The sequence below is a fragment of the Lycium barbarum genome, chromosome 8 (genome assembly GCF_019175385.1).
Source record: "Lycium barbarum isolate Lr01 chromosome 8, ASM1917538v2, whole genome shotgun sequence".
Taxonomy (NCBI): domain Eukaryota; kingdom Viridiplantae; phylum Streptophyta; class Magnoliopsida; order Solanales; family Solanaceae; genus Lycium; species Lycium barbarum.
Window position 1 is genome coordinate 114,021,125 of NC_083344.1, and position 18,026 is coordinate 114,039,150.

General features: G+C 35.6%; 1 protein-coding gene, 1 long non-coding RNA gene and 1 other non-coding gene across 8 annotated transcripts; 2 read left to right on the forward strand and 1 right to left on the reverse strand.

Moving 5' to 3' along the window:
* The first annotated feature begins 239 nt into the window (after nt 1-239).
* Nucleotides 240-345, forward strand: LOC132608519 (small nucleolar RNA R71). The gene has a single exon (XR_009570432.1). It is a non-coding gene; the product is annotated as a small nucleolar RNA R71 (small nucleolar RNA).
* Nucleotides 346-7,936: 7,591 nt separating this feature from the next.
* Nucleotides 7,937-11,421, forward strand: LOC132605301 (uncharacterized). Its single transcript, XR_009569135.1, has 3 exons — nt 7,937-8,082; nt 8,671-10,306; nt 11,172-11,421. It is a non-coding gene; the product is annotated as an uncharacterized LOC132605301 (long non-coding RNA).
* Nucleotides 11,422-12,420: 999 nt separating this feature from the next.
* LOC132606784 (uncharacterized) lies at nt 12,421-17,333 on the reverse strand. 6 transcript variants are annotated; one of them, XR_009570074.1, is made up of 7 exons: nt 17,188-17,333; nt 16,929-16,980; nt 15,430-15,507; nt 14,620-14,755; nt 13,471-13,528; nt 13,323-13,358; nt 12,421-12,787 (listed from the first exon to the last, which is right to left on the reverse strand). XR_009570074.1 is itself a non-coding variant. In XM_060320416.1 (6 exons), exons 3-6 carry the CDS (start codon nt 14,674-14,676, stop codon nt 12,633-12,635), a joined length of 306 nt encoding a protein of 101 aa, XP_060176399.1. In that variant the 5' UTR covers nt 14,677-14,755; nt 15,430-15,507; nt 17,188-17,333; the 3' UTR covers nt 12,421-12,632. The 6 variants fall into 6 exon arrangements, 1 of the variants encoding a protein (XP_060176399.1); XR_009570071.1 differs by lacking the exon at nt 14,620-14,755; XM_060320416.1 differs by lacking the exon at nt 16,929-16,980.
* Nucleotides 17,334-18,026: the final 693 nt, after the last annotated feature.

An 18,026-nucleotide genomic window follows, 5' to 3' on the forward strand; every position in this document is an offset into this window, starting at 1 on the left:
AAGTTTGCTGGGTGTCTTGATTCTCCTTCACTATATTCTGGATCATAGCACTACCATACGGTACCACATCAACATTGTTTGAGTGCCAAGCCTGATTATGAGTCGTCAGCTTGTTAAGTATAGTGGTCACTCGTCGAAAGGTCTTGTTCATAAAACAACCATCAGCTACATTATTAGCTACTGATTGTGTCACTGGATCTAACCCTCGGTAGAACTTCTCCATTAAGATATGTTCCGGAAAACCATGATTCGGGCTCTTCTGCAAATACTCCTTGAATCTCTCCCAGGCTTCATATAGTTGTTCCCCCGGTCGCTGCTTGAATTCATATAACTTGTCAGGAATCTCAGCCTTCTTGCTAGGGGTACCACTTTGTGAGAAAAGCAGCTACCATCTCTGCCCATGAAGTAATCGAATTTCGGGGCAGCTTCTCGAACCATGTTCTTGCCTCTCCAGCTAAGGAATATTTGAATAACCTTAACCGAATAACATCTTGTGGAACATTGTTCTGGATGTGATTAGCACACACGTCCACAAAATTATGCAAATGACGTTGAGGGTCATTCTCGGTAGAGTTCCGAAAGTATCCCTCAAGTTTCAACATCTGGTATAGAGATGAGCCAATTTTCACAGTAGCAGCTCCAACTCGAGGTTGAACAATAGTCCTCCTCTGGAACAAGTTCAGCAAAAATATTCTCATCATCAGATTCCTTCGCCTGATTGTTCAACCGATTCCCCTAGGTATCAGCACGTTGATTTTGCTAATTTTGATTCATGTTCACTTGGTTTACACAGATTAGCAAACAAGGTGTGATGGAATAAGCAAAAGACTTTAATCAAAGCAAACACTATTTAGTAATTTCAAACTGTATTCCCCGACAACGGCGCTAAAATTTGATACGCTCAAATTACACCTATTAATGGTATAACGCGAACGTTGTCAAATATAGTAACCCAACAAGGTTAGGGTCGAATCCCACAGGGAATATGGTGTGAAAAGGTTACTAAAGTCGTACGATGCTAAGTTCTAGGTCTAATGTCTTAATCCGATGATTTTGGTAAAAGTTGATTTTTCTATAACTAATTGCTATCTATTGCTTTGGTGGTAATTTATGATAAAAGAAACTAAGGTTGTGTCCCCGCTAGATAGGGTGTATGATCATGGGTATTGATCTTGATATACTTCTAATGGATCATTGTATGAATGCACTTAATCTCTATGTGAATCTCTATTATTTCCCAATAAATAAAGATTATGTCTTTCTATGATTTTTCCAAATATAAGAAAGTGACCATGAAGAACGATTAATCATGCCAAGTAAAATTCTTCTTAATCCTAAGTGAATTTATTAAACAAAGTTTAAAGCTTTGAGTCCTTGTTAGTTATTCTTACCAACCCTAATTATTTTCCTAAATAAATCAAGGTTTATGGCTTTTAATCAATGTTTGCAACCATTAATTATGAGTGAAGAATGAAGAATAACTAAACCCTAATAATCCATTATGTGTATATCAATCACAAACCCAATCACAAAACACCCATCATTGGGTTCACAACCCTAGTAAGGGAATTTAGCTACTCATGACAAAGAACAAGAAATAATAAATTGAAGAATTCATAATTGCTTACTTTGGAAGAAAATATGAATTGATAATACTTGAATTGATGTTTGAATCTTCAAAAACTAGAGAGTATTTAATGTTCTAAGTCAAGAGACAAAAATATAATAACTGATGTCTATTAAAAACCCTACAATGACTATTTATAGGTTTTGAAAACATAAAAGTTACAGATTTGCACTTTGGTCCCGTCGTTACGAAATGCGGTCTGTAAAATGAAATACGGACCGTAAATCATTTTACGACCAAGTCGTCCTTCCAATTGTGAGCAAATTCCATCTTTTGAAATACGGACCGTAAAGTGGTTTACGGCCCCTAAACTGCCTGGTCTTCTTTCAACTTCCAAAACTCAGACTTTCTGTCAATTGCTCGAATGGTTAAATACGTGTTGAAATACGGACCGTAAACTGAAATACGATCCATAAACTGAGCTCGTAATTCACCATGTTCTCAGCCTGCCTTTCTGTTCTATTTATTCTTTAATACGACCATGGAATACGGCCCGGTTTCATGGTCTGCACTTTCAACTGTTGTCATGCCAAATCTGTTCCGTCACCTGAAAACACTAAAAACCACGTAAAATAGACTTGCTTAAAAACACCTGAGTTCACATAGACTTGCTTAAAAACAAGTAAGACTTATAGCAGAAAAGCATCGATTTGTGGCGTAAAATCACGCCACATCATAGCCCAAGATCGTTACTAAGATTGGAAGATTCAACTAAAGAAGAGGAAGCTTTGGAAAGGAGAAAGAAAATTTTAGATAGGAGAACTTGGTTATGGAAGAAAGGCTTTCTTGAATTACTTGAATTAGTTGGTTACAAATGATTAAGTCCACTCCTATTTATACTTGTCTAAGGATGATTCTAGACATTCTTCTAGATACATCTATAAGAAACATCTAACATTATCTTCTTGCAATACTCTAGACTATCTAGAAATCTCTTCAAGATATTTATCCAAGATACTATACTAGGCTATTCTAGAATCATTACTAAATATCTAGGATTTTTTGTAGTTCCAAAAAATTTACTTTATGATTTCACACTCCCCCTTAAAGTGAATTTTTGGAACTAGACCAAGCTTGTCGCGAAAGAACTCGAATGAAGATTTAGGAAGTGACTTGGTGAAGATATCAGCAATATTCTCCTGACTTCGCACTTCCAAAGTATTTATAGTTCCATCAAGAACTTTTTCTCTGATGAAATGATGTTCCACCTCAATGTGCTTAGTTCTAGCATGAAATACCGGATTGTTTGCAAGCTTGATAGCACTTTGATTGTCTTCAAAAATAGCAGTTGGCTTTGATATAGACAGATGCAAATCTTCAGCAATTCTTTGGAGCCATACACATTCTTGAGCAGTAAGAGCTGCTGCTTTATATTCCGCCTCCGTAGTTGATAAAGAAACTGAGTCTTGCTTCTTGCTGCACCAAGAAACACTTGTTCCACCACAAAGAAAAATATAGCCTGACGTAGATTTTCGATCATCCAAATCACCACCAAAATCGACGTCAGTATATCCAATTAATACCAAATCATTCTTCTTTTGGAAGAGCAGGCCCATATTTGATGTTGAGTTGATGTATTTCAGAATCCTCTTTGCAGCTTCCAAATGAGGATTTCTTGGTGATTGCATAAATCTGCTGACATATCCAACAGAAAAAGCAATATCTAGCCTTGTAATAGTCAAATACAAAAGACTTCCAACAAGAGCTCGAAAAGGCTTGGGATCTGCAAGAAGTGAGCCTTCTTCACGCCTTAACCTCATGCTAGTCTCAAGGGGAGTAGAGCACTTTTTGCTTTGTTTTATCCCCAACCTGTCAACAAGTTTCTTAGCATACCCTTCTTGGGTAACAAAGATCCCTTTACTCGTGTTTGTCACCTCTAAGCCAAGAAAATGATGTAGCTCTCCCATCTTCTTGATATCAAATCTTATGGCAAGCTCCTCTTGAAGCCTCGCAACTTCATCATCATTGTTTCCTGTTATTATCATGTCATCCACATATAACAGAACAACAACATGCAAGTCTCCATGTTTCTTAACAAACAAGCTAGGATCTGAATGTGATGCAGCATATCCACAAAAATGTAGATATTGTGGAATTTTTCCATACCATGCTCGTGGAGCCTACTTGAGTCCATAAAGTGCTTTCTTAAGCTTGCAGACATAATCAGGATATAAGTTAGAGACATACCCGGGTGGTTGATCCATATAGATATCTTTGTCAAGTTCCCCGTACAAGAAGGCATTCTTCACGACAAGTTGCCATAATTTCCAACCGTATGATGCTGCCATGGCTAATACAACTCGAACTGAGATCATCTTAGCCACCGGACTGAAGGTTTCTTCGTAGTCTTCACCATACTTTTGAGAAAATCCTCGAGCAACCAGCCTTGCTTTATATCTGTTTATGCTGCCATCTGCTCTTCTTTTAATTTTGTAAACCCATTTGCAAGATATGGGTTGTACGTCTTTGGGCTTTGGTACAAGGCTCCAAGTTTGATTTTTCATTAAAGCCTCCATTTCATCATTCATAGCAAGATCCCACTCTTTGACTCCTTTAGCTTCTTCAAACGAGGAAGGTTCTTCATCGTCAATTGGTCCTGCAAAGAAGCAAGAATATGTACTAACAAAATTTTTATCTCTGAAGCGGGCTGGCTTAACAATAGTTCTTCTTGGTCTTTGTGAATCACGTGAATTATCTTCTTGTTGAGCTTCATATTGGTGAGTTCCCGAGCTCCCCTTCTCTCCTAGCTCCTCTGCAGCTGTACTATCCGAGGAAACACCTGTGATGGGTAAGCTTGGAACTCCAGGATTCAAGATTTTAAAACCCTCTCCTTCTGAAGCTGCTCCATAATACGAGGAGACTTCATCAAATACGACATCATGAGAAACAATGAAGCGATGAGTTTTCGGGTCCATGCACTTCCAACCCTTTTTCCTTTCGTCATATCCAACAAAGATGCATTTCCTTGCCTTGGCATCCAACTTGCTTCGTTAAGAATCTGGGATATGAACATAACAGATAGAGCTAAAAACTCTTAGGTATTTTATGCTAGGATTTTCTCCAAACATTAATTCATAGGGTGACTTCATGTTGTTTGGAGAAAGCGGCATCCTGTTGATCACATATGTTGCACATTTCATACCTTCAGCCCATAAGGCTCTAGGTAAATTTTTGGCATGAAGCCAACTTTTACATGTCTCGGTTAAGTGTCGAATCTTTCTTGCTGCCACTCCATTTTGTTGTGGTGTATCAGCACAGGTGAGTTCTCTTTTAATACCATGCTGACAACAAAAAGAGAGAAATTCTTCAGAAGTGAACTCACCACCATTATTAGTCCGCAACCGCCTTATTCTGGAACCGAGCTCGCCTTCAACCGTTTCATTGAACTCCATAAACTTGCTGAAAACTTCTGACTTATGCCTCACAAAGTAAACCCAAGTGAATCTATTAAAATCATCAATGAGAATTAACATATAAGAATAGCCGGAGAATGAAGGAGTTCTTGTTGGCCCCATTAAATCACTGTGAATTAGTTCTAGATGGGCACTGCATCTTGACAAGGATCTATCAAACGAAAGACGATGTGCCTTTCCGTATTGACATCCTTCACAAATCTCTCCTCCACCAAAGTTGCTTAAGTTTGGTAATCCTGTTACTAGATTGAATTTCACCATAGCTTTTAATTTATCCATGCTAAGATGCCCAAGTCTAGCATGACACAGATATGTATTATCATTGCTACTCATCTTCTCAATATATGAATTAGAGGCAGATAAGACATATAAATCATTAACTCTCTTACCGGTATGAATGATATCTGCCTTGAGTTCTTTGATATTTTGAAGGAACATCATGTCATGTGGGCCAAATAATAGATAACTTCCAGCATCTACGGCATTTGCAACTGAAAATAGATTTTTCCTCATACCTGGAACATGAAAGACACTGTTGAGAGTGATAGAGTCCTCCTGCTTCTCGTTGATGACCTTCCTTCTCCATATGATGAACTGAGTTATCTGCTGTTACAATGACATCACGACCATTGTATTTTCGGAAGTTGGAAAATTTAGATTCATCCCTAGTGAGATGGTGCCCATATCCTGAATCCACATTCCAGTCTTTTTCAAAATTGATGGAAGCCATGGCATCTACTGCTCGAGTCTCAGCTACAAAGCACTTTCCCCAATCTTCTTCTTCTTCAGCAGCTTTCTCAGTTTGAGCCATATTACTCTCTTTGACTCGGCAATATCTTTTTATGTGTCCTATTTTGCCGCACTGATAGCATTTGGGAGGCTTCTTACCGTGATTGTTAGAAGACTCTTCCTTCTTTCCTGGCGAGCTTGAACCACCTAAGGAGCGAGAGTGTAGCCTATCTGTTGCTTTTCCTTTAAAGTTCCTCTTATCGGCTACAAGAGCATTTCCTTCACCTTCTTTGACAGATACACCAGCCAACTGTTTGGCTAATAACTCCTGTGACGATAACTAATTCTCAAATTCCTCCAAGGATGGTTGTTGAGCCCATCCTTGAATTGATGTAACAAAAGGAATATATTCCGACTTCAAACCACGAATGATAATTCTTCTCATTCGGAAATAGCCTCGTCCGGATTTAATAGAGATATTTCATAACATAAGTTTTTAATCTTCAAGAAGTACTCAGCAATAGAAAGATTACCTTGAATGGTGTTGGCCAATTCGTTCTCCAAAATCTGTAGCCGAGCTTCATCCTTCTTGTTGAACAAACGATCAAGGGTCCTCCATATTTCATGAGCTGATTTACACTTTATAATATGATCAAATAAATTGGGAGAGATGGACCTCTTCAGGATGAACTCCGCCTTGGCATTAATCTGCTTCCACTTCTTACGTGCGTTATTATTTTCCGGTGCATCGGCAGAAGGATTTATGTAACTACCATTAACAACATCCCACAAATCCTCTCCCACAAGGTATGACTCCATACATGTCTTCCATACCTTGTAATTGGACTGATGCAACAACTCCATCCCTAGTCCATTAACACGGCCGCTTAAATCCATTTAGAGAAACCAGTTGAATGTACCTCTAACCCGATCTTGAAATAAAATCTAGAAGCCAACTACGGCTATGGCTTTGATACCATGTAGAGAAATATAGCAGAAGAAAAGTAAATCGGAGAAACCTTCTGCTAGCCCAAGATTGTTACTAAGATTGGAAGATTCAACTAAAGAAGAGGAAGCTTTGGAAAGGAGAAAGAAAATTTTAGATAGGAGAACTTGGTTATGGAAGAAAGGCTTTCTTGAATTACTTGGTTACAAATGATCAAGTCCACTCCTATTTATACTTGTCTAAGGATGGTTTTAGACATTCTTCTAGATACATCTATAAGAAAAATCTAACAAACCTTATCTTCTTGAAATACTCTAGACTATCTAGAAATCTCTTCAAGCTATTTATCCAAGATACTATACTAGGCTATTCTAGAATCATTACTAAATATTTAGGATTTTTTGTAGTTCCAAAAAATCTACTTTATGATTTCACAAGATAATCTACTTTATGATTTCACAAGATACTTATCTTGAAACTCATAGATTCTCCTATATCTCTGCCATGATATCAAAGCAACAGACTCTTGAAATAATATTAATTTCAAAGTTCCACGGTTCACCATGAAACTCAAGTGCTCAAGACATAGTCTTATACTGATAATGTGTTATAAAATAATAAAGCGAGAAGCAAAATATTGTAGAGAAGAGAGGACAATTCTTATTTCTCTTGTTAGGGATGATTTTACAATGAAGGAAAACGTCTATATTTATAAGGGAAAACTAACTTGATCCCAAAGTCACTGACCCTAATTTTTCTCCTAAAGATAGACATCCACAATAATAAATAATAGTTATAACAGTCACAAACTTCTCAATTATTTCTTGAGTTGTTGCTGTCAATTCCATTTGTATTATCTCATAGTTTAGAAATGCAATAAACAGCAAGGATGAGAGATATCGATCTCACTATTCTACACCTTGAAGAGAAATTCAAAAGCAAGGGGAAAATATTGAACTAATATACCCAAAAAATAATAAATAAGAGAGGAAAAAAAGCAGCCGAAAATTACCATGGAAGTACCCATGAGAGCTCCAAATCTGTATATATATAAAGCAGGGACAAAGGCCCACTTACGTGGCACTCTCTATGACCTTTATTCTTATTTATATTTTTTCTTAGATTTTTGAATTTTTCAACTCATAAATGTTACCACTAACACCCATTAGAGAGTCCAAAAGTTATTACCAAACGCCACAACAGTTACTGCAGAATCCAAGTCCACAACGGTTACTAAAGAGTCCAAGTTTCTATCAAAATCAAAGCATCTATCGTTCTGTCCCACAACATTACACTCATTTTCTTCCACTTCTTCCTCCCTCTCCCTAAAATCTCCATTTGTGTTCTTCTTGTAATCGATTCCAAAGGTATGATTCTTATTGCTTACTCTAATGCGAAAGATTTTTCCACGAAAAGAAGGACAATTGTTTTTCTGTTGTAAGTTTCTACATATTCATTTGCAATCTATAATTAGGTTTTTTAAAACTGTATTAGTAGTTACCATTGTGATTGAGTTGTACTTATGTGATTTGTTCGACAATTTTAGGCTAACCGCTAAGTTGAAACAGTGAAAGCTTTATGCTCGAGCGATTAGTGGTTTTCATAAGGTGGAATAAGATCTCCTTTTGTCACTTAATGATTTTTGCCGGGGTCTGTAATTAGCCCTTTTGGTGGAAAAAACTCCCTTTCCATTTTGTACTTTCTTTAAATTCAAGATTGTTACGTCTCTGAGTATATTACATAATCAAACTTGGTTGTGCGACTTTTTGAATTATGTATCTTAAGGAGAGATTAAAGTATATTGACAAAGGCATCCTTATCAGTGGTCACTTAACTTAAAAAAATCATTTCTGGTATGCTTTTGTTTATGAAAATAGATTATAATTGGTGTTCTTTAACTTTTTTTCCCTGGAGGTATTCTTTAAATTTACTCTGCATAAATTTTTTGATGCTAGCGTGTTGACCACATTCAAGATATCTATTTTTTTCAAATTCAGGTACGTACTTAGACCTTGATTTTATTATATTTTGGTCTTCATATGTATTTATGATGTTGTTGTTGTTGTATTGGTCTTCATATGTATTTATGATGTTGTTGTTGTTGTTGTTGTTGTATTGGTCTTCATATGTATTTATAACTGCTTGACGGTTATTTCCGAGTGCAAGGCTGCAGACATGACGACTCAGAACCTGAGAGCCACAAAGGAGATATTCCAACCATGAAACCAGTATGGAAACACCTTTCAATGATTTACATACAAGGAACACTCGGTTTTTTCGTTCTCTTTTTTCCCTAAACATACAAGACATACTCTATTTTCATTCTATTTCCCCCCCTAATTTTGACAAATTTCGTTATTAACATTGTACTGTCATTCTCCATTTCCTGCAGTAGAGAACAACAACAACTGAACTGGTGATTTACTTTATTCTTCAACACTTTTAAAAGGCAGGTCAATTTTTCAATTTTCAAATGTGAAGGCATATGTCGTATATTAATTTGGTTAGTGTAAACACCGGTATGAATAATTTTATACCATCCTTTTCCTCCTTCTTTTGCTTTTCCCCCCACAACTTTAAATAATTTGGTTTCTTTCTTCTTGCATGTTGTTAATAATGTTTATCACTTGTGTAATTACTCTAATTATTAATCGTATTACCTTAGCAATTTCAAAAGTCAATTTCTTAATCCTCTTTTGGGAGGCCAAAAGCACTTTTTTAATTAAAAAAAATAATCTTATTTTAGAAAGGTGAGGTGTTTAGCCAAGCTTTTGAAAGAAAAAAAGTGTTTCTGGGAGTAGCAGAAGCTGTTTTTCAAAAGCTAAAAGAAGTAGCTTTTCTCCAAAAGCACTTTTGAGAAAATATAGAAGCACTTTTAAAAGTTTGGCTAAACACTTAATTGCTACTCAAAAATGAGTTTTAAATTAATTTGGTCAAACACAAGAGACGGAGGGGGTATTCATTTGAAATCTCAAATGCATTCTTTAATTTTTGTATATATAACCCAAACAGGACAACATGAGTTGGCACTGGCACTATGATAAGAACTGATATGTTTTGATGACATGACAAATCCTAAGGAACCAGATACAATTAGATTCACTTGTTTGAACGTGGTTAACCTTATGATATCTCATATGTTGTTTTCTAACATGCTCCTTGAAGGATCAAATGCCTGCAGGATTTGCTCATATATGAGAGACCAGATATGTTGATTCAGAAGGATTAGATGGGATTGGGTGTCCCGCCTACTTAGCTAACAATGCAGCTGTAGAGATACTGACAATGTATCCAGTACTTACAACTTGTTCGAAGAACTGATAAGGAACCAGGTTCCTCCAGGTAAAGGTCCTGGTCACTGAATCTGAAAGTACAAATACACAGCTGTAAAGCGTGCTGCTAAAAAATATAATGCAGTTGTACAACAGTACCTCAGCAAGGCCGATTGATTAACGGTCCAGATTTCATCAGCTGTCGTCTCTACTCTCTTTCTCTCTCCGTGCATATAAGGACATCATCTTCCAAGAGAAGACTCATTCTTGCACAATCCGAAAATTGCTCCATCCAAAGTGCAAGTCTCCACCTTTCAAGGTATTCCTCAAGAACATTGCCACAGTAACCCGAATGACCAGATCTGGAATTGAAGATGTTTTAGGTCCTTAGGTTGTTGAGTATTTATTCTTTTGTGCTTAAACTGTAAACCTACTCTTCCATAAAAAGAAGTTGTTTATAGGTGTTCCAAATTCTCAAGGTTGCTTCCACAAGCTCTTGAGTTGTACACTAGGCTAGAGTTAGCTTAGTTGTATTAGTGTGTGGCTAGAGTTAGTCACTGTGATGAATTCTCAAAGGGTGCCTTTGAGTGGTACACTAGGCTGGAGTGAGTCTACGTGTATTAGGGTCCTTGGCTAGAGTTAGTCAAGTGGAGGTGCTTGCAATCAGAGTATTGCAAGTGTGGAGGGACTACAGGGGTTAGTTCCTACGTTGCATAAGTGTTATTGTAAGGGTGAGGGATTATGGGAGTTAGTTCCTAGCTTACGATTAGTTCCTAGCTTACGATAGAGTTGTAACCTGAAGTTGCTCGGTTAGTGGAGTTGAAATCCTACTGGGATAGGTTGTGGTTTTTAATCCCTTTGGCAAGGAGTTTTTCCACGTAAAAATCTTGTGTTGATTCTCGCATCACAAGATTTCCACTGCATAAGGGATTCCACTGCATAAGCATACACAACCAGGTCCCTCCATTTACTGTTTAGTGGAGGCATAGCCTGCATCACACTACTATTGTAATTTTACTTCGCACCTTTGATTATCCTCCCTCTCTTTCTCACTTAGCTATTTCCCTTTTCTTATTTTTTCCATTTTTAAATGTTTTCCTTTCTTGCTGTCTTTTTTTCATAACGTAGCTATTACTAATTATGATCTTTTTTCTTTAGTAATTAAGAAGTGTTAATTTATTTAGGTTGGTGATTGGAAGAGAACGAGGAAGTAAATGGTGACGAGGACAGCGAAGAGGAGGAAGAAACATGAAAGGAAAAATTGATACGAAATTAAGCAACTTGAATTTGACAGTAACAATACACCTTGTATAGACTTTTTAAAAAATTCTATGGACTTAGAATAACACATTTTCACAAATGTAGCTCCTGCAAACTTATTTTCCCTGTTTTCTCCTTTTGTAGCACTTTGTTCCTCAGAAGACGAAGCTTGAAATTTCGATCTAAGCTTTTATGAATATTTGTCTTATGTCACTCTTTTTATGAATTTGTATGTTAGATTTATAGGAGAAACTTCCAACAGGAATTGACATATTATTTTCTAAAATGATTGTCATACTCTATTACAAAATAATTATTCAATTATCGCGCAAAGCGCCACTACAACAAATTTGATTACCGACGACGAATTATTTTGTCACTTAAACATTATATTTTGTCACTAAAAACCTTCGGCGACGAAAAACAAATCGTCAATCATTCGTTCCTAAATGTGGGTCGCTAAATGTATACATAGACAACTTAGTGTTTCGTTGCTAAATATAGACGTATTGACTACGAAATATTGTCTCGTCCCCAAATACATACTCCCTTTGTTTCAATTTATGTGAACCCATTTGACTGGGCACGATATTTAAGAAAGAGTGAAGACTTTTAAAACTTGTGGTTCAAAATAAGTCTTAAATATTTGTGTGGTTGTAAATCATTTCATAAAGTGAATTTGTTTCCAAATTATGAAAGAGGTCATTCATTTTGGTAAGGACTAAAAAAGAAAGAAGTTCACATAAATTGAAACAGAGGGAGTATTATTTATGATGAACTCATTTGTCAAAGAAAGTATCACAAATTTGTAGTTGATAGTGTGTTTCATCACTAAAAGGGTTATTAATGTCGACGAAATCACTTTGTCACTAAAGTTTTAGTTTAATTAGTGACGACATCAATTGTCTCTGAAGTTATATGTATTTCGTAGTTGAACAATAGTAATTTCGTCACTAAAGACGACCTTTTATATACGAAAACATATTTCATCCCTAAATTATAAATTAGTGACAACTTTGCGTTTACAAAAATGACTTACAAATTTGTAGTTAAAACCTACCATGTCGTCACTAAAAATATTGTTTTTACAGACAAAACAAAATTGTCACTATAAATTGTCATGATTACTGACAATAGTAATTGTGATAAAATACAAATTGAAACTGTAGTCAAAAAGTGAATTATATTATTGATCAGAAGGCAAGTCAGGAACAAAGACTATGTTTTGTCACAAATGTAGTCAATTTATGACGAACTAATATCTCCTATGACAAAAATGAGACTGTCTTGAAAAATACAATATCTAATCATTGTTCTTTCTCCTCTCTTGTGAGTTCATTCCACTTGTTTGAAGAAAAACAAAATTTCGAGCGATTATTCCCCACTCATTTGATAGTGCTTTGCTGATGGAATTTCCTTAGGCGATCTTCTTTTACCAACTGGGCTCTTGTATCATCTTTTTTTCCATAGATTACTTCCATTCTCAAGACCCTTTTTCTGGCTTTTCCACGAATTTTCTTGATTTCAATTGAATATGCATCTATTTTACAAACAAGAGGTCAATTAACTTCCTATCCATAATGCAAAAAAAGTGGAGTATATATAATATATACTAGACGGTTGGAGCCCGTGTCAGCACGAGACCAATGACAGTAATGTGCAGAAGGAAGAGCTAAACTTATACACAACAATTTGAAAAAATATAACAGCGTTAAGCATGAACTTTGTTATCTCCTGTGAATAAAGTTGAAAGAATCTTGATGTCATGGTTATTTATAGAGGAATGAGAAAAACAGAAAGTAGAGCGAGAAGCCTAGAAAGAAAGTAAAAAAATAATTACAAGCTAAAATGTAAATCATTACATAAGCACACAACTGGGAACTTGTCAACCAGTTTCAATAACAAATTACAGAGTGACTGAATCCATACAATTGTTTCATTAATACTTCGCAACACAATCCAATTCCAAAAAAATGTGCACCCTTTATCAAACCAGTAAGTATGCATGCAACAAATTTCTTGATATAAAATTTAGTAAATGTCAAATCTCATACATGGAAAGGGCAAAAACTTACCAAGGGGAACTGCAGGCCAAAAAATTTCCACCAACACTGAAATGAAATAGCAAAGAGAATACAAGTGTCCAGGAACTAGTCTTGTAGAAAAATGCACAAAAGGTTTCATATCAAAAGAATTATCCAAACTGAGAAAGAGAGCACTTACTGTAAGAAATTTGAAGAACGATGCTACAAGATGTTTTGGTAGTGGTTTTTGGAAAAAGCTGTAATCAAATAGTTCAAAATTATCAGTTATTTATTCATTCTAATTCAATTCTTAGCTATTCAGGCATCAAACTGTGCAATTTACAGAAATGGCATCAACAAACACACTGGTAATTGGTAATACTATACTTATAAAGTTTTGAAATTTTAAAATATTAGTTTCAATGAAATATTCTGGAATCTTTTGAAACCCTGTGCATTTCTCTCTTAATTCCTAAATCTATGGATGCGTCCTTTAAAGCTTTTACCTCTAGAGTTTACAAGTAGAACACTGTGGACTATTACTGAAGTAATCACTTATGTGTAAGAGTCATAGAAACTCAGGCATAGTCATGTTAAGTAATTGCATACTTGACTTATCACATGAGTTCTCTTCATATTTCTTTTAAATGACCTAGCCTAAGGTTTTCAGGCTTGTAAAATGTGAAGAAATTGATTGCCCGAGATCATATAAAGAGCAAACAACCCATCCCTCCACCAATGTGCTACACTTAACACCCCTCCCCCTTCCCCTCTCAAGGCCAGTCAATTGGAATGTGGACAATGTTACATGGGGGCTCAATATGGGGACATACAACAACAGGGAAACAATCTTTTTTTTTGTTCTAAATCTGGAATAGAGAAAGTGAAGGAATTCTCTCAAAAAAAAAAATATTCTCCCAAAACAGAAAGTTAAGGACTTTTAGACGAGAGAATTTTTGTCACTTGATTCTAATACCATGTGAAGAAATGGATCTGAGGCCTAACTCAATCCCAAAAGCTAGTCCATGAGGTGAGTTTTGCCTAGAGCCATATAAGGAACCAAAATAGGGAGCAAAGTGGTGAAAGAGTGCTTACACTTGTGGACTTTCCCTTCTGGTGGCAATAAAGGCAGTTGCACAAGCATAACCTTTTATAAACTTGTCTCTAGTGGCAATGAAACGTTGTAAGACTAGCGTAGCTTTTTCTAAGCTTGTTTCTAGTGTTGGGTTTCTAGTGGTTAAGAGTCAAAGCTTATGCATGCAGTTGCTACTTTTATCATTACTTCGGTTGTATGCTTTGCGGATAAATTGCCAGGCAACTAATAATAAACTCATACAATATATCTTACTTGCAAAATGATGTGGTTATGTGTTGAGTAGCATATTAATGTACAGAGGAGGATCATTGCGAAGCTGTTGTAGATCAACGTTTCTAGCGGAAATGCAGATGTAATTGGATAATCACATGCATAAAATTCCAAAAACCTGTTTCAATATGTTCTCAATACCAAGTACATTAAAATAAATATATCCAATATGTAGTTCTAGTTAAGCTCTAACGTGACTTGCATAAAATTTGTTTCAATTCTGACCTATCGTAACAAACAACATTGTCAAAACACGCTTAAGCCCTAAAACAAGGCCCAAAACATGTTAAGCACCTCGCCTCGCTTAGCGGGTGGTTTAGTGTTGTTATCAAGGCTCTTAGCCATAATTTTTCTTACCAAAGAGCATAGTCCTGAAAGGCGACACTAAACAATTGATATTTCACTTTATTGTTAAAAAAAAATCAATTTCTTTGTCCTTTCTCATGTTATTCATCTTATAATTATTAGTCTTGGACTATCTATTTGTGCCTTTCTTCATTGAAGGTCTCTTGTTTCCTTCTTTCTGATGTTTTTTTTTTTTCTTCTGAAGCGGGTTTTCATTTTTCCTTATTGACTCAAAGATATAAAAAAGATTTTTCTTTCATTTTATTTACCATCTAAGCAAAATGTATAACGGGTGAGGCTTAGCAAATACACATACTAGCTAGTTATGACTAATAGCTTAAATCAACAACAGAAATTGAAGCAACAAGTAGAGAGTACAACACAATATGGTTATTTCCTTCTTTCAGTTATGCACCATTTTCAAAGAAATGAAGATCTACTAAGTACCTTATGCAGAATGCAACGAGGCAGAAAATTGCAGCTCCACGTTATCTTTTGAGAGCTTCAAGGGAGTTTCCACCACTCCTGCATTGTTATTTCCAAAGAAGATGATGATGTTTAATGAACTGTATGGAGATATATGAAGAGGGGGGAGATTCACACAGAAGAAATCTACCTAAAAGAGATATAGGGAGTGAAATGTAGTCTTCAGCTACGCGATGAACCTACGGGACTGGAGTTTACTTGATCAAATTTGACTCAAGATAGTTACAAATGGCTTTTTACTCTATGTTCCATTCTCTAGCAAAACGATCAATGTGTTGTTATTCAAATATTTGCTTAACCTCTATTATGCAAATATATAGCAGTCGGAAAGTGATTACTAACATCTTTTAAAAGCTTAGTTAAAGAAATGAGAGGATGGATGAAAGAGGTATTATAATATCATCCACATGCGCGGTATATAAGGATTCGCCTTCCAACAGTATCACATCGTTGAAGTTGAGTATTTGCAAAAGAATTAATTTATCCCAAGAGCCATAGAACGGAGCAAAGAGGACATCTTCTGGCCTTCCACTCCGTTCCGTTGCATTACCACCTTTTAAAAATGAGCCAAAATTTTAAACCTTTTCAAAGTAAACTTCTAAAAACTCTTGCAAAGCCAAATTATGATAGAAAAGAGAACATAATACACTCAATCAATTTCATACGTATTCAACATTAGCAACCTATAGAAATATAGAAACAAAAGATTACTACAGGATGTAATGCTATTCAGTAAGTACTTCAGGATTTCAAGTACCATTATAAACGTGCATATCCGCCATAATTTTTACTTAAAAAATTGCATATCCGCCATAATTATAGGATGCAAGACATATTAGAGGAGGAAGTTTTCTTTTTGCTGACAAAAGTGGAAAACAAAAGCATGAGGTAGATAAGAAAAAATATATCAGACCATAACAAGTAAAAGAGATGCATTCATTAAATACCATGTAGTTTCTTCAGATACCCCAGTGTAGAAGCGAGAGACAGTCTTAGCAAATTCCCCGACTAAATAACAACAAAATAAAGTGCATGTGCTCTTCGATGTTGTATTAACTTATGGGTCAGTTTAAGCAAGTTAAACATCATACAAGTAATAAATTATATTTGGAAATTTTTAGTTGAATAAAAGAGCTCCTTACTACAACTCGGACTAATCTGTAGCCAAAAGCAAAATGTCTAATAACAGAGGTACTATTTGTCTGAAATATATTTTGAAACTTATTTAACAAGATTTACTGAATCATATTCTTCAAGTTATGTGAGGAAATGTCTGCCAATGAATGGTCTTTCTAGAATGTCAACACCCTTTGAAAAAGGGAATAAATTTGAAGGTAGATTGTCCATGAGGTTTCATTACTCATTCAAGAAATAACTGCAATTGCAACTGAAAACCCCCAAATCATACGGCTACTGAGATAAGAAAAATGAATAGAATTAAGAGAAAAAGAGAAAACTACTAGAACATGAGCAGTGACAATCTAAAGTTGGTTCGCCCAAATGGATACATCCCTGCAGAAATACACAAGACACTTGAAGATACAATCAATAAGGCATGTATCCAAGCCTGAACTGAATTAAAAAAAAAAAACAAATTTGAATTAATGGAGCAATAAAAGATGTATTCCGTTGTCTCAAAAGTCAGTACAAGAGCTATAAGTTGAGAAGAAGAATAACACTTAAACAAAAGTAACTAAATTAGATGAAGAGAGTACGCACCTGAAGGATTAATGCTAGGAACTGCACTAGAGAAGAGGGTTGTTCAGCCGAACGGTTGAAAAGGGAAAACCTACGTTTGGGAATTTTTTTAAAAATATTTCCCAAACCTATTTTAATGAAACTAAAAGAGGGAAAAGATTTGGGAAATTTTTTTAAAAGGAAGAAGAACTAACCGCATTGGCTTTTTGACCAAAAAATAGTAGTTTACCTATTTTTTTTAAGTAGACATATTTTTCTAAAGCCATGGTAATTTTATTTTTTGGTGTGCCGGGTATGGTTCGTTTAAAAAATTATCTTCGCGATTTAAAAAAAAATAAATCTACCCATATTTTTAAACGAATCAGACCCGACCCATCGAAAAAAAAATCTATGTGGCTCTAGAAAAGTATGTCTACTCAAAAAAAAAAAATGGGTAGACTTTTTTTTAAAGTCACGTGGCATTTTTTTTAGTTAAAAAATAACGTACATGAATTTTTTTAAAAACCCTCATCAGCGAAAAGGGTATATTTGCACCATTTTATAACGGGAGGGGTATATTTGCACCATTTTGTAACCGCAGGGGTATATATACACCGCTTTTGTAACGAGGGGTATATCTGCTCCAAATCGCAAAGTTGAGGGGTATATTTGCACCTTTGCCCAAGTATATATAACAGGTAATCTATAGCGAAAAAAATAATCCAGATGAGGGATGTCATTATATCAACGCTCGTGTAAGTTTCTTCCATTTCGAATATACTTAGTATAACAACAACAACAACAACAAGTACTACTACTACAACTACAACCAACCCTCGTGATTTCCAGCCCTTAACAACATTAGAATATGCATCAAAACA